The sequence below is a fragment of the Sminthopsis crassicaudata genome, chromosome 5 (assembly GCF_048593235.1).
Source record: "Sminthopsis crassicaudata isolate SCR6 chromosome 5, ASM4859323v1, whole genome shotgun sequence".
In the NCBI taxonomy this organism is placed as follows: Eukaryota; Metazoa; Chordata; class Mammalia; order Dasyuromorphia; family Dasyuridae; genus Sminthopsis; species Sminthopsis crassicaudata.
The window spans coordinates 58,434,895-58,452,350 of record NC_133621.1 but is presented as its reverse complement, the minus strand read 5'-3'; the positions used below and the strand labels follow the sequence as shown (position 1 = coordinate 58,452,350).

The 17,456-nt window shown below is 32.8% G+C and overlaps 1 protein-coding gene across 2 annotated transcripts in view; it reads left to right on the top strand.

The window, feature by feature from the left end:
- The window catches only part of DNAJC1 (DnaJ heat shock protein family (Hsp40) member C1), a 268,260-nt gene that overhangs the window by 134,998 nt on the left and 115,806 nt on the right, over positions 1-17,456 (top strand). For both annotated transcript variants that reach the window (XM_074266897.1, XM_074266898.1), the window contains one exon: positions 15,769-15,935. In XM_074266897.1, coding sequence (XP_074122998.1) covers positions 15,769-15,935 — 167 coding nt within the window. The remainder of the gene's footprint in view (positions 1-15,768; positions 15,936-17,456) is intronic.

Here is a 17,456-nt window from a genome sequence, read left to right as displayed (position 1 = left end):
ATTAATGAGAATGCCTACATAGTCTCTCAAATTCAGGTGGGTAATTCAAAAATTTGTGAAAGTTCTCAAATGTTCTCGATCTATCTAATCATCAAGTTTCAGAAATTGAAGAGTTCTCAGAAGTCATCTGCTCTACTCTGTGCCTCTGCAATATCCCAAGTTAAGTTTCTTCATCTGACCTTTTACTGAAGAACTCACATGAGATAAATTGTTACTTCTTAAGGCAGCTCATTTTTGGATTACTCTTATTGTTAGTATATTTTCCCTCTAAATTTCCTCCTTAACCATTTTCATTCATTATTCCTAGCAATGCAGTGCCCTCTGGGGCTCAGCAGAGCAAATCCATCCTCTCTTTTTCAAAAGGCAGTTCTCCATTGCACATGTTTAACCTATATTAAATTACCTGCTATCTAAGGGAGGAGAGGAAGAAGGGAGAAAAATTTGGAACACAAGGTTTTGTTAAGGTAAATGATGAAAACTATCTTTGCATGTATTTTGAAAATAAAAAGACATTAATTTTTTTAAAAGAAGCAATATTACTTGATCAGCAGAAGTAGGCAGGGATTCAGAACATAGTTATTAGGTATCCTGTACCTGGTCTGTATTCTCTTTCTACCTAATAAACTAGATGATTTGAAGCATTAAAAAAAAAAAAAAAAAAAAGGTAGTTCTTCTACTGAAGTATATGAAGACAAGTATAGCTTTTCCCCCTATTATGTCTTCTCATCTATAGACCAAACATTCTCATTTCTGTGAAGTGATCACACTTGAGACCTTTTGCAATCCTTGCCACATTCCTCTGGAGGTTCTCCCATAGCTGTGATCTAACCAGAACAGTCCACCCAGAGTATCTCATCCCCACGTTCTAGTCCGAGGCTGCTTTTTCTCTCTGAACACAACCTAAAATCACATTAGCATTTTGGGCTGTTATTTGACACTATTAACTGATACAGTGGTCCACTGAAATACCAGATGATTTTTAGAGACCTTTTCAGACCTGCCCTCCCTATTCTATATTTGGAAGGCTAATTTATTTGAATTCAATTATGAAACTTTACACTAATTTCTTTTATATTTCTTTTTTTTTTGACCCAACATTTTAGTCTCCTTCACCTTATCTTTGCTCACACCTATACCCCACTATTATATTTGCCTCTAAATTCTTACCCATCTCTTAAGCCTAAAAAACCATTGAGGTTTTCTATTTCCCTTGAAAGGAGCAATTTTCTCCCTGCTTTTTTCCATAGTACTTTGTTTTACAACTCTGTGATGCAATTATCACATGTCAATTGCCATTGTTGTGTCTGCTATCTCACTAGTAAGTTCATTGAGAGCAGGGAATTTTCTTGCCTAAATTTTGTATCTCCCCAAATTCCTAGCACAGTATGCTTTGTGCACCAGGAACTTAATAAGCAGGTTTTTAATTTAATTAATTTCTTAGTCATCATCTCCATGTATCTAGTTGCATACTATGCTGAGATTCTCGATTAATTGGTAGGTACTAGAGCTAGAATCCCACTATTACAGGGAATTCCTGGATAAGGAAATTCTACCTTCTCTTAAACTTATAGATGTAGAGGATTGGTTGTCTAGAAAAAAAACCTCCTAAACAAGACTAAATAAGACTTTAAGGCTAGTTTTAATTTTTATTTCTCTTAAAAAATTTTAAAATTTTCCCATGGTGTCAAGCACAGTAGGCAAGATACAAATACATTTAAAATAACATTCCTGGGGATAGAGAAAATATTAGCTGCTCTGTGTATCCCTACTACTCACAGATTTGATCTCAGAATGTTAGGAAGAATGCCAAAGCAATTAGCACCTGATAACCAAGGAGGGAAGCTCCTTTTAATCATTTCCTATCTGCTGAATGGGAGTCTTCCACATGGAGGTCTATCTACCGGAACTGCTAAAGAGTTTTTCATCATCTATTCCTGAGTGGGTGAGGTCTGTTTGTCCTTCTGCCCAATAAAAAACTACTGCTATGAGAGATGAGGGACAACCAACGATGAGTCTGAAAATAAGAAACTGAAAAGAAGCTCAGAGCAGGAGATGCGAATCTATTGCTCAGAACAAGCTGGGCAACAAGAGAAACTTGTTTTCGGGCCTGTCAGAGCACAGTGTGAGCCAATTTGAAGGTGTAATTGTTTATCCAATAAACACATGTCCTGGAGACCTCGAGTAAAATTGCTGTGGTTGTGGTTGGAGCCCAGCTCCCCAGAGCCTCAAAGACCAAAACATGAAATCCATTGTATGCTCTGAAAGCCATTTATGATCTGGCCCTGATCCTGTCTCTCCAGCCTCATCGCTTTGCTCTCACTCGATGGCTCAGTGGAGTGGGCCTCCTCTCTCTCCCCCAGACACAGCACACGCATTCCCCAGCTTTATGCGTTTCTATGGAATGCGTTCCATTCTTACCTCTCCTGAGAGAATTCCTTACTTCAGGCCTTAGCTCAAGCAAAACCTTCTTCTGCCAGAAATCTTTCCTGATCCCATCCCGTCTCCCCACTGCTAGTGCTCTGCCCTAAATTCCACGTATTTCCCCATTTTTGTTCATTATGTGATTACTCTATAGGTACATGTGTACACCCATGTTCTGTTTGTGTGTGTGTGTATGTATGTATACATATATAGACAAACACACATAGACACACACACATATGTATATAGGCAGCATGTCATTGTGGACAGGGAACCACCTTTAGAGCAAGAAGACACGGATTCAAATCCCATCACTGACATATGCTGACTATAGGACCTTGGGCAAGTAACTTGAAATCACTCAAACTCTCTGCACTATAAGTCAGTGTTAGCAAATTCAAACAGAAACAAAGGCTACTAAATTTTACAGAAGAATCCCTTCTGGTTACAAAGAAAACCACAGGTGAACATCATCTATCTTCTACTGAAATTCTGTTTGTTTTGTTAAATATCTCCCAATTATATTATATTATATTATAATTTAACTTGAAAATAAGTATAAGACAAAATGTTTTTAAACAGAAATAACATACTAAGATTAAAATAAGATACTAAGTAACATAATATTCTACTTAATAAACAATGCTAAAGTCACACCTACTACATTACCTTGGGAAAAAATATCCTTGCCCCAAAGTCCTTGGCATTGTCAAATGATTCAACTTCAGAAATGTATGTGGGTCTTATCAATGGAGCTGACATTAAAAAAGATGAGTTACCATCTGTTGTACCCTAAGGACCAGTGGGTCTTTCCATCTGACTTGAAACTGAAATTTCTGTGTGCACATTTTCCCTACCTAGAACATGAGTTCCATGTGAACAGCAGCTGTCTTAGCTCTTACTCCAGTGCTTTTATACGAAATATTTAATAAATACTTTTTTATTTATTTGAGATTGAATATATAATTCCTAAAGACTGAGCAGGGCTTAAGAAGTAGGGACAAGAAAGGTAATCAGTATCATAATGGTTTCCAATTAGACAATGAAGTTGATTGTGTAGATGATGACCAGCCTGAAGTCATTATAGTAAATGAGTCTCTCAGTATTTAAGCTAAAGCTTAGCATAAATTGCTATTTTCCCAAATTACTACATTGAATAGAAAAATTTTTAACTTTGTCCAAGGTGATCAGTGAGTGTGTTATAATAAAAAAAAATTTTAAAAACCCAAACATGAAGTACAGATACCTGGATCTTATCTCCCCTCTTGAGACCTTTCTTGGCCCAGACCATCCTGGAATGTACTTTCTCAAGTTGCTACCTTCCCTGTCTACCTACAAAGCTCAGCTCTTCTGACACTTCCTTTTACATGAGTCTTTTCTGTATTGCCCAGTTGCTAGTAGCTCCTTTTTCAAGGGGGAAAATAAGCCTTTTATTTCTTTTGTATATGTTTTATGTATATTTATATGTGTCCATATTTTTCCCCTTGGTAGAATATGAGCTCTTAAGGGCAAGGACAGTCTTTGTTTCCAAATATACATCACAGACTTTCCACAGACATGGCACTTAATACATGTTAGAATGAATATGCCTGAAACTACCTGTGTTATTAGTAACTTCAACTGTCTGGGCCAGACTTTTCTGATCTGTAAAATGAGCTTATGGTATTGCACTGGAATCTGTGTTCCTTTTGCATTTCATCTTTCTACATAAGCGAACGAATGATAATGCTTGCTGTTCTTTATTATAGCATTGATACATACTTACTGTTAAGATGCAGAAGAAGTCTAGCACATCTTAGAATTTATAGGATAGGATGAGAAAGTGTAGATAAGTTGTGAATGGGTTTCCTCACTTTTAGGTTTCTTCACAATTCTATCGGGTTATTTTTTTTTTAAGGGAATTAGTCCATTTTCTCTAAGCTAAATAAGAAAAGCAAAATTTAAATTCTATTTAAAAGCTAGTATCATTTCTTTATAATCTCTTCCCTGCTCAGTAAAATTTATCATTTTTATTCCTTTTCTCTTAACAACTTGTTTGGGTACCTTTTGCTATGACAATACTTATTTCCTCTAGATATAGGGTATAGCAAATAATTTTGTTAGTATTTCTATATAGGAACTTAAATACTCATAATACTTTCCAACACATAAATAGGAATTAAAAAGTTGCAACAATACAAAATGTAATTATACCCATAACTTAGTGAGACTTTCCAAACTTTGTAGTCATTAAAAATATATATATTTAAAGGGCTTTTCCCCTTAAAAATTCTAATTATTTCATTTAAATTTTTTCCTTTGGCAAAAAAATAGTTCATAATATTTGGATCCATACCAGTTGTTCTATTACAATTGGATTATTTTATCTCTTTTGGACATGTTATTATGCCCCAAGATTAGGAAACCTGCTTAAAAATTATATTAATTACCAACTAACTTTAAAGACTGTAAACTAGTAATTCTACAATAGAGCCTTGAGTGAAGTAAGTATTCAGAAATATGTTGTTGACAAAAAACAAAAACAAAAACATGACAATAACCTAGTGCTTGGCTTTGGATACCTATTAGGACTTTAGAATACTTAGTGGGGCTTTTTCATCTCCAATTTCTGAGATCCATTGTATATTTAGAGAAGGTGACAGGATTCAGTGTTAAGGATATTAAAGAACAGACACATTCACTGTTAATAATGTCAAAAACTGTCATGTGTTTGGGCTTTTTAAAAATTTAGTCTCCAATGGTTACATGCAAAGAATCTTTTAATTAATTTTGTTAACTTCATTATGGTGTTCTGCATTGTATACTTTAGAATTAATATATAAAGGCCGAAAATCCCCCAGTGTGCATTTCATTTGCCCCCATCCTTCTTAATTTTAAAGACCATCATTGGAATACTGAGTTCATAATAACATTTCCATCTACTTAATTGAGTAAATGCATCTCATGCAGATTAGCAATAGCTGTTTTATGCTGCCTGTTTTTCATGACCTAATTGCTAATCTGCCCTCATGTCTGTCTGCTTTACTGCTGAGATTGTATAATATTCTCTGAGGGTTGAAGCAGAACAGTGTAGGGGGAATTCCATATAATTTGCAAATTGGAGAAAATGCAGCATGAAGGTCTTATTAAAATTATGGCTTTTTGCTAGAGAGGACAAAAGGTGTGAAAAAGGTAATTTCTTGAAAAGTAAATATTATCCTTTTGGGAAATCCTCATGCCAAAATTGTCTGTTCAGATAATTTTTTGGCATTCCTTAGGTCTTTGTCTTTTTTTTTTAATCTTTAAATTTAAATTACAAATACCTATTAAGATGCAACTTTTATATTAACTTGAGAATTTATAAAAGTGCAGCTTTTTGAGTGTACTAATTTATATTCTTCCCATAGTATAGAAGAAAATAGCCAAATTTTGTGTGACAGGCATTAGTTGGCTCTATAATTTTTTCTTAGCCTCTTTACTGTTGTCTGAGCTGTCTAACTAGACTGACAAAGTCCTGAAATGTGGTAAAAACCGAGGCCAAACATCTAGTTTCCATTTTGTAGGTAATTTACGTTCTCAGAAATAGGCCATTTTTCTCTACTTTTCCCCACTAAATTTTACCTAACAGTAACAGCTGAGCATGCCTCTCCAGGGACAATCTTAACTTGGATTTCACTGTGCTTTATTTTATAGTAAAAGCCATATTCAAATGTTAGGAAGTTTTTTCAATCTGAAATCCTCCTCTTTTGTGCCAGATACGTAATCAAAGTCAGTAATCCTAGTCCACAAGGCAAAATAAAACAAAAGACAAATTATGCTTTAATTCTATTGAATTATAATAGAAGTTCTAGATGGAAAATAGCAACAAAATTACATCTCATAATTGTTAATTCATTTTTATCAATAATGCATAATAACATCTGAGGCTTTTGTTATCAAATTATATAATTCCAAAATACTACACTTTGGGGGCATTGTTGCAATTATGAATTTATTGCTTGACACATCCAATTGTGTTATTTTAGGGGATGCTTCTAGCATCATTGGTATGGTTCTCTTGGGTTTGTTTGTGTTCGAGACACTAACCTTTTGTCTTAATGATGAGTGATCTTTTTATATTGCTAAGCTTTATACTCTGTTGTATCCTAGTACTAGAAAAAAAATCCTCATGCATAAGGTACCTATGCCTGCATGAGTAAAATGCAGTAATTGAGGAAATGGAATTTCTAATTAAGAGAAACAACCTTTGAATAACTCTGGGTTATTCAAGTCCTGATGCTAAGTTCCTTCTAGGTGGCCCTCAAGAGAGGCATCCTCTCTGGCTGTCCTTCAGGCCTAGAACCTTTTCCTTCTCTACTCCAACTAGTGATTGATTAATTGATACATCAAGACTATCAGACACATGGCTCATAATAGTACAGCCTGTCCCGTAGCCAGTGCAGTGTAGCCAGAACTAATTAAAACACAAGTAAATCAAAATATAATAAAACATAGATAATATTCATATGTGGTTTTCTTTTTAAATAAAAAAAAAACTTTATTTTGAGCTTAAATAGAAAAAAGAAAAAAAATTGCCATGTGTACAGCAGAACATGATGAATGGATTCAAAATATAAAGCAATAAATTGCCATTTCAAGAAAGCATATCTAATAAATACTTATACATTGTGTTCAGACTTGTCCAATTTCTCTTTGCTTCCTCTTGTGTCTTATATGTTTTTTTAAGTCAATATGTGATCCACAGGGATCCTTATGTATAGTTTAGTGGTCCCCATTTCTATTTGAGTTTGACACTAAGGCCTTATACCACTTCTCACATGTAGGTCATCATTGAAAATGTGTAGCTGACTGCTTGTGCCTGCCAAATGAATCTTCACTGTCTTTTATGTTATGCTATTTTGATTCTTGAGAGACTATAATATTCAAGTTTTATAATCAAATATTGAGGTTTATAACTTGAGGGGTAGTTTAAGATTGTTGAAAGTAATTCAATCTCTTAAATACAATCAAACTTAATCCCTTTCTCTTTTACTTAATAGTCCCAATTCCTAGCTCATCAACTGTACTTGTCTCAGATGAGGGACAAACACCAGCCCACTCAGATGGATTGATTATCCAATACCATCTCACTGCATGAACAGCACACATTTACCTTTTCTTCTTAGCAGAACAAAGCTAAAGATTAATATAAAACTAAGAGAGAAAATGAGAAGAAAGATATGGCAGCTTGAATTTGACCCATTTAGGGGGCAGCTAGGTGGCGCAGTGCATAGAGCACCGGCCTTGAATTCAGGAGTACCTGAGTTCAACTCTGGTCTCAGACACTTAACATTTCCTAGCTGTGTGATCCTGGGCAAGTCTCTTAACCCCAGCCTCAGGGAAAAAAAAAAAAAAAAAAAAAAAAAGAGAATTTGACCCATTTAAATATCTCAGCTCTTAGTGTAATGCTTACTACCCAGTAAACACTTAATAAATGTTCAATGACTGACTGATTATTGACATTTGAAAAGAGGCAGATATGTAAACATTACTCATAACAATTTCTTGAAGATTAACTTATAGAAATCAGTAACCATAATTAGGAGTCCAAAATGGCCCAGATGTTGTTTTAGCTATTAAAATTCTTTTTAAGCAGAGAGTGGTGATAACTAATTACAATTCTAGTTTGGAATCTAACTCATTTGTAAAACATCCTAGGGAAGAGTAGTAGAAGATTGTGAACAGCATCACTCCATAAAATAATACTTAATCAATAAGCATTTATTAAGTACTTATTGTATGCCAGGCTCAGTGCTAGGCACTGGGGATGCAAAAAACAAATTGAAAATTGATATCTTTTGGGCAGTTTGAAGGCACAGTAGATAAGACACTGGCCCTGGAGTCCAAAGGGCCTAAGTTCAAATTCAGCCTCAAACACTTAACACTTCCTAGCTGTGTGACCTGGGCAAGTCACTTAATTCCAATTGCCCCAGCAAAAGGAAGGAAGGAAGGAAGAAAATTTATATTCTCAAAGAAAAACAAGTTGTCAAAAGTTTCATTAGAGACCAAACTAAGCATCCCAGATGTGTTTATGAATTAAATTTCAAACGTAATGATAGAAAAAATGTAAAAATTCTATCTTGTTTTAAAAAACTTTTTTTCACTATCAAGGATGGTCAAATAACCACATTGAATTCTAAAACTATAGCCCCAGAAGTGCCTCAAGAGAAAATGGAAACATTAGTGAAGAAGACAAATATAAAAAGTACTCATATAGAGCCGGTCATTCTAGAGCAGGGCTTCTTAAATTTTTTCTATTCATGACCCTGCTTTACTTGAGGAATTTTTACATGACTCTAGATGTGTGGTATATAAAATAGGTATTTAAATCAAACATTTATTGGTAATAAATCATAATCAATGGGTGTTTGATTTGTATACCTATTGATTTGGATACTTTATCTCTACTAGACCCCAGCTTCTTAAACTGTGGTTCAAAACCTTATACAGGGTTGTCACAAGGTTGTGTGGGAGTGTCACAAAAAATTAGCACTAATTAATTAAAAATCAAATATTTAATGAATCCAAGGTGGTTCTGGCAACACTTGCATCATGAAACTACACAATATGATCACTTTGTACTGCTCAAATATGAATGTTGCCAGAAACACCTCAGCTCAGATGTGAGATGGGGCCATGTAAAAATTTCCCAAGTGAGTGAAAAATCACTCGGGTCATGAGTGAAAGAATTTTCAGAAGCCCTAGTGTAGAGGTACATAGGTTTTAGGAGATCCTTCTCAATCTCCTTTACTTAATCGTATCTCAATCACACCTCCCAACTGTTTCTTATGATTCTGTTCTTCTCTTTCTTCTTTATTCCTTCTTTCCCTTATCAGCTTTCATGAATTTAACTTTCATCTTAATCAGGTAATTCTGAGATCTCTATTTGTGGCCTTAGCCCCATCCTGAGCTTCAGTCCCACATTATCATTTGCCTATTGGATGTTTCAAACTGCATGTCTTCAGGGACATAATTAAACATAATCTATCTAAATGGAACGGATTATCTTTTCCCCTATATTCCCCCTTCTTCCATGCTTCTCTTTTTCAATTGAAGGCATCATAATCTGTATGTCTCAGATTTGTAATCTTGACATTTATTTTAGATTCTTTATTCTCCTACACATCCAGTCAGTTGCAAGATCTTACCATGTCTATCTTCACAATCTATCAACTATCTAACCTTTGCAAGCCCCTCCTAATTGGTCTCCTTGCCTCAAAACTTTATCACTCTATTCCATCCTAAATACTGCTACAAAAGTAATTTTTCCTAACTGCAAAACTGACCATTTATCTTCCCTATTCAACCAATCATAGTGGCTTTTTATTGCTTCTAGTATACAATTTAGACTTCTCTGTTTAGTTTTAAAAGACCTACACTTTTCTTTCTACCTTCATTACATGTTACTCCTTTGAGTTAAGTTGTCTTCATTTTCAATATAGTAATATAAAGCCATCATAATCATTGACTAGGGTACTCCCCAGTTATTTAATTGTTGTTTTATTGTTGTAAAAGTTGTCTAATTATTTTTATATTTTTTCATATGTCTTATTAGCTTAATTTCTAGCTATTTAATTTGTTTTGCTGTTGCCTCAAAAATAATTTTTCTTCATAACTTTCCCTCCTGGATTGTATTAGCAACATTACAAAAGGTTGATGATTTTTAAATGTATTTTATCACTTTAATTTAATAATGCTGTTAATTTTAGTTAATTTTCTTGAGTTGTCTCATATCTATACATAATAATATAATTGTTCCTCCTCTTTGACTATGCTTATTCTTTAATTTATTTTCCTTATCTTAATGCCATACTTAATCTTTCCAGCTTTACCTCAAATGATAATGGAAACATTGATTATCTTTATTTTATCCCTGATCTTACTGAGGTAACTTTCAGTATTTCCCTACTGCAAATAAGATTATGCTTTGTGTTATTTATGCATTTTTAAGCTTTCTCTTTAGATACTTTTGATCATATTAATGAAAGATCCTTTTATTCCAATCCTTTTTAGCATTTTTATCCTAAAATACTATTTTTTTCGATAGTTTTTCCCACATTTATTGGTACAGTCATGAGATTTGGGGAATTTTTTGCTATGATGATTCTTTATATTTATTGCTTTCCTACTCTTGAACTATCCTTATATTCCTAATAACAATTTAACCTGATCAGAGTAAAAGTAATGTTTAATTCATTGTTATATCTCTAGGCTAAAACTACACTTAATAGTTTTCTATTAATACTCATCAAAATAATCGTGTATGCATGTCTTTTTAAAATTTTATTTATCTCTCCTTAATTGGGAATCAAATCTATATTGGTCTCTGAGAAAGACTCTGGTAAAATGTCATCCTGTTTTATTTTGATCAGTACTTTATATAGCATAAGAAGTTGATATACTTTTTAATATTTGATAGAATTCATCTATAAATCTGAATTGGGCATTTTTTTTTCTTTTGGTATTTCCATTAATATCTTGCTCCATTTTTGGTTTGGAGCTAAATTCTACATTTTCTCTTTTGTTATGAGTTTTTCATAATTTTGTAAGTTTTACATTTGATTAATTTTAAATAGTCATTTCTGAGAATTTTTAAAAAGAAAAATAGGGTTGTCACGTTAATATTTATTTTTTTAATAAACTTGACCCTAGAAAATAGAAGAGAAAACGTTCCTCACTGCTTTCATTAAAAGTTGGAGGGTGCTATGATTGTTGTATATAAATAGGGGGCATCTCTGTTCATTGGCTTTTACTAAATTTTTATGATTCTTCAATGTAAGGAAAAAGAATTTTGGGTAGGAGAAATACTCAAGAATGAATATAATCATAAAACAAAAATATTAATAAAAGAAAAACTTTGAAATGATTATTACCAATTTTGTTTTTCTCTTCAATTAAAATTTTTATTTTTTGTGAGTAAAGGATTTTTAACTTGTTTTTTCTTTTTTTTTTCCCAAATGCAGACCAATTCATTAGTCTTCCTTTTCTTTCATTAAGTATGTTCGAAGATATATTTTTCTCTGAGAGTATAGCTGAATTGAAAAAAAAAAAAAAAAAAAAAAAAAAAAGCAAAAATAGGAAGACAACAATAAAAATGTATTCAACCAAAAGAGACAAACAAATAGTTCTTTTGTGGTAGTACAAATTGGCAAATGAGTAGATGTCCATCAGTTGGGTACTGGCTGAATAAGTTATGATATTGGAATATTATTGTTCTATAAAAAATGATGACCAGAAGGATATGAACAGACAATTTTCAGGTGAAGAAATTGAAACCATTTCTAGTCATATGAGAAAGTGCTCTAAATCACAATTGATTAGAGAAATGCAAATTAAGGCAACTCTAAGGTACCATCTCACACCTCTCAGATTGGCCAAAATGATAGGAAAAGATAATGACAGATGTTGGAGGGGATGTGGGAAAACTGGGACACTGATACATTGTTGGTAGAATTGTGAACAGATCCAACCATTCTGGAGCAATTTGGAACTATGCTCAAAGGGCTATAAAATTGTTCATACCCTTGATCTAGCAATGTTTCTGCTGGGCTTATATCCCAAAAAGGTCTTAAAGGAGGGAAAGGGACCCACCTGTATGTGTAAAAATGTTTGTGGCAGCCCTTTTTGTAGTGGCTAAAAACTGGAAACTGGGTGGATGCCCATCAGTTGAAGAATGGCTAAATTATGTTATATGAATGTTATGGAATATTTTTCTGTGAGAAACGATCAGCAGGATGATTTCAGAAAGGCCTAGAGACACTTACATGAACTGAAGCTAAGTGAAATGAGCAAAACCAGGAGATCATTATACATGGCAACAACGAGAGTATACAGTGGTTAATTCTGGTGGATGTGGCTCTCCTCAACAATGAGATGATTCAGGCCAGTTCCAATGAGTTTGTGATGAAGAGAGCCATTTACACCCAGAGAGAGGACCATGAGAACTGAGTATGGTTCACAATATAACATTCTCACTCTTTTTGTTGAGATTTGCTTGCATTTTATTTTCTTTCTCATTTTTTTCCTGTTTGATTTGATTTTTCTTGTGTAGCAAGCAATATGCATATATTGGATTTAACATATATTTCTACCATGTTTAACATATATTGGATTACTTACCATCTATGGGAGAAGTTGGAATACAAGTTTTGCAAGGGTTAATGTTGAAAATTTATCCATGCATATGTTTTGAAAATAAAAGGCTTTAATTTAAAAAAAAAAATTATTACCAGTCTGATTTTAGGAAGGCTTGGAAAGATTTACCTGAAACAAGCAGAACCAGGAGTACATTGTATTCCTGGTTTTTTTGAGCAGTTCAGTGATCCAAGGTAATCCCAATAAACTTTGGATGGAAAACACCAACTGCATCTAGAGAGATAACTGTGGAGACTGAATGTAAATCAACACATGATATGCTAACTTTTTTCTTTTTTTTTTTTTTGTCATGATTTTTCCTTTTTGTTATGATTCTTCTTACCCAACATGATTCATATGGAAATATGTAAAAAAAAATGTATGTGGATAACTCCCCAAAATTTTGTTTTACATATAATTGGGAAAAGGAAAAAGGGGAAAAAAAGAAAAATACTTCTCTAAATAGTAAGAGCTCAAACACTCTGTATGTCTATGCTCATATAGGGTCACTATCATTACTCTAAGTTTCCAAGGAATTGCATAGGTTAAAAATGAGGGCTTAAGTGGTCAAGAGCTTCATAGGATAACTAGGTAGTAGTATAGGCATAAAGTGTTGGACTTAGAAGATCTGAGTTCAGATCTAGCCTCAAATACTTACTAGCTATATGATCCTGGGTAAATCATTTGACTCTATTTGCCACAGTCATCTGTAAAATCATTCAGAGAAGGAAGTGGCAAACCATTCCAGTATCTTTCTCAAGAAATTCTCAAATGGGGTCATAAACACTGAAGAGTTTCATAATACTTCACTGAGGTATGGCAACAGCTTACAAAAATGCTCATATCCTTTCCCCACATTAGTTTATATAAATCTGAATGGAGAAGCAATGATTGCAAATTAATTCTTAGAAAGCTAGAAGATCCCTGATCATCTTTGTAACTTTTAGGGAAAATATAGTTCCTGAACCTATCACCATCAATTTCCCTCAAGAAATTGTGATAACTGCATTGTTTGAAATCAGCATTGAATAAATCTACTTTAAGTTGAATAACATATTAAAAGGAGATCATAAAATCCAATGGAAAGGATTTTTAAGAGCAACTAGTCTAATAATGTTATTTTATAAATAAATGGAAAAAAAATCAAAAAATAAAGATAAAGATAAACCATTAGGGAAAAAGAGACAAACAGAAAATGTGTTGTGTTTAATGGCATCATAAGCAATGTAAAAAATGTTAAATATGAAGTATGAGTTTATATGTATGTGCACACACACATATGTAGTAAAAGGCATTGTATCAGCATATTTAAAATAAAAGCCAAATGAATTTCAAGACAATAATTATCTATTTCAACATATTTCTTTGATTTTTTTTGGGGGGGGATGGAGGGAGGCAATTGGAGTTAAGTGATTTATTTGCCTAGAGTCGAACTGCTAGTAAGTATTAGGTGTCTAGGGCTGGGTTTGAACTTAGGGTCTCTGTGCCATTTACTGGCTCCAACATGTTTCTTTGAGACCTAAATTAGCAGTAACAGGGTGATTTATTAATAGGAATCTAAAAATGAATACCTATTTCTTGCACCTATTTATACAAATATTTTAGTTGTAAGACTCTACCTTTTGCCTTTAGGAATATTATATTCCAAGCTTTTCTCTTCTTTAGAGTTGAAGTTGTCAGTTGTTATATAATCCTAACTATGGTTTCTTGATACTTAAGTTCATTCCTTCTAGATGTTTGCAGCATATTTTTCTTTGATATAGAAGTATTGGGTTTTTATTTTGACATTCCTAGAAATTTTCCTTTTTGGTAATTTTCTTTTCTTTTAGAAGATTATTGGTAGTTTCTTGTATCTTCACATTGCCAACTGATCCCAATTTTCATCTAGAATTTCTTGAAATATAGTGTTTAGGTTTTGGTTTTTAAGCAATGTTTTCAGGGAATCCAAGGATTCTTAAATTATCTTTGACCTATTTTCAAAGTCACTTGTTTTTGATAGTATAATTCTTACATAGTCTTTTCTTTTAATCTCTTTTATTTTATTCTGATATTTCATGCTATCTCGTGAAGTCATTGATTTTTACTTGATCTCTTTTTTAGAGACTAATAGAGTTAATATTTTGGTAAAGTTTGCCACTTTCTGTACTACGCTACTTACTTTCCCTTCAATTCTTTGCTCCAGAGTCTTTATTTCATTTTTTTAAATCTCTTGTTTAATTTATTGGAGCCATTCATGTAACTCTTATATAAAATCCATTTCTCCCCCCACCAAGTTTTACTTGAAGTTGTTGTGATTATCCTTTCTAGTTGGGGTTTTTAGATTTCTCTAGTTTATCTCCTCAGAGTTGTGTACTCTAAGAGTAGTGATATGTTTTAGGACATCCCAAAGCTTTGAGATTCAAGACAAATCTGTAGGATGTCTATATAGCATTGTAGGATAGAATGAAAGTTATTTTTGGAGTCCTTGTACCTAGACTGTCCCAGTATCTTGGTTTTGCTGTGTCTAAACTATTACTTATATCATCCTGCTTTCATCCAATGACTCTGGAGGTTTCTCCTAGGAGCTATCTACTCTTACTTCCTCTGTATACAGAACCTTGCAGATATCTCTGTCCAGTCGATGCAGTTGCATAGGGTAACTTGTGCTGGTGATGACTTTTCTGGCAGACCTTTTCCTAGTGTCAGTAAACTGATTTCTAACAAAATTTTTGGTACAGTTCTTAGTAAATAAAACTACCTTCTGTACTTTTTTAATACTGGATTTTTTTTTTTTTACTGGATTGTAGAATTTGGGTTGGGAACCATATTGTCCTAAAGCCTTGCCACTAACTCTTACATTTTTTATGAGTTCTTTAGCACATTGGAACTTGGTTGCTCCTTATTAAAAAGGGAATATCACCACCTGTCCTGTATATCTTAAAGGAATATTGAAAGCTATGAAGAGAGTATTTTGAAAATTCAAAATACTTTACAAATGGTCTTGGTTCTATTATAATAACTTTCTGATCTTTTCCTCTATCAATTTATTTATGTAAAGTAATCATAGATGAATAATAAAAGTTAGTTCTGAACTTGTTTTTTTTTTTTAAAGTAGACTACCTAGATGTGCTTCTTAGATACAATCTAAGAATTAAATATTAGAAATAATTCATATTCTAAGAAAACTTTAATAATATTTTTTTTCTTTTTTTGTAGAGGAAAAGAAAGCTAAAGTTAAAAAAACAAAGCCAGAATTTCCCATGTATACGTCTTTGGAACCCAGTGCATATAAACCTGTTTATGATCATGGAACTTCTATAGAAGAAATTGAAGAACAAATGGATGATTGGTTAGAGAATCGGAACAAAATGCAAAAAAAGAAGGTAAATGAACATTTAAGACAATAATGTAAATCAGTATAGAACTGTCAATGAGTAGGCGTAATGATAGTGGATCTTTAAAAATGATCAGATCCATTTACAATATTGAAAAAAATGTGATTTTTCACAGGCACTCAATTTTCATCATTATCAGATAGATTATTTTGATGAGACTGGTAAAAAAAAGAAAATAAAAAAGATTAAGGAAGTTTCATGATGAAGTTTAAAAACAAATTTAGACTTTTAAAAAAGCACCAATAAAATTATTGAAAGCAAAAATTAATTAAATTTTATATATAACAAATAAAATTCTTGACCTTTTTTACTAAATCAATGAGAATATTGTTATCAATTGTCAAATTCTCTTTGCCTCTAAAATAAGGGGAAGTGGTGGAATTTTTGTTTAAATATTTTGTTATAAATTTAATAGAACTTAACAAATAACAATGGTTAAATAAAGAAAATAAGAAATAAAATCCCAACTGAAACATCAAATTTCAAACTATAGACATTTTAAAAAATTTAACAAAGTAACATTGACCATTTTGTTGGCTCATTGTCCCTAATAGGTGGGTTGGTTTTTTTTTTTTGGTCCTTATTCTTATAAAGTTTTGTTTCTGTTGTGTTTTTGTAGTCATGTTCAACATATATGTTTTTATACTAATTTGATATATTTATTCTTTTACATTCCAAAATTTTTTTGTATTCTTTATATTTATTATTTATGAGATAATAATATTCCATTACAAAATATTCTATAATTTATTTACTTTATTTCAATATTTGAATAGGAGAAACAATAGATAAATAGAGTACTTACCTTGAAGCCAAAACAGCTGGGCTCGAGTTGGCTTCTTACACATACTGATTGTATGACTCTGGGCAAGTCTCTTAATTTCTCAGTGTTTTAGGCAACTCTCTAAGATTATAAACTGCAAAGAAAGTGCCAGCCTGTAATGATGGAGGTAATGCTGTCTATATCTGTAAACTCACAGCTCCAATGCCTCTGCCCATTATTTCCTATTGTTGCAAATAAAGTGATATTAAACATTTTTGTACAAATAGGTCTTTTCCTCCCTTTTATTAGCATTCTCTACAAAATTCTTACTGTAGTGCCTTGTTGTAACATAAAAGTAAACTGACTTTTTGAAGGCCATGCCAGCAGATTACTAACTTTACCTGTGTCTGCAATGTTAAACAAATTTTTGATATGATCTTGCTGATTGTATCAGCTATCTAGGGCCTAGCTTGTCGTCTACGGAATAGCATTTTACCAGAAAGCTGTTTACTAAGAAATGTAGTCTTTGGCCATGGACACCCATGAAAGAGATTCAAATAGAAAAAAATTTCTTGGTTTTGTGTGGTACCTTTGATTACAGCATGACTAAAAAGAGAGAGGGAAACATAAGGAGTGCTAAGAATAAGAGTTTTTAGGGTATCTACAACTGTCTATATATGTCAGTGTAACTGTAATTTTTATTCATCTGAGAACTTTTTCTTTAACAAATGACTTAATACACTACT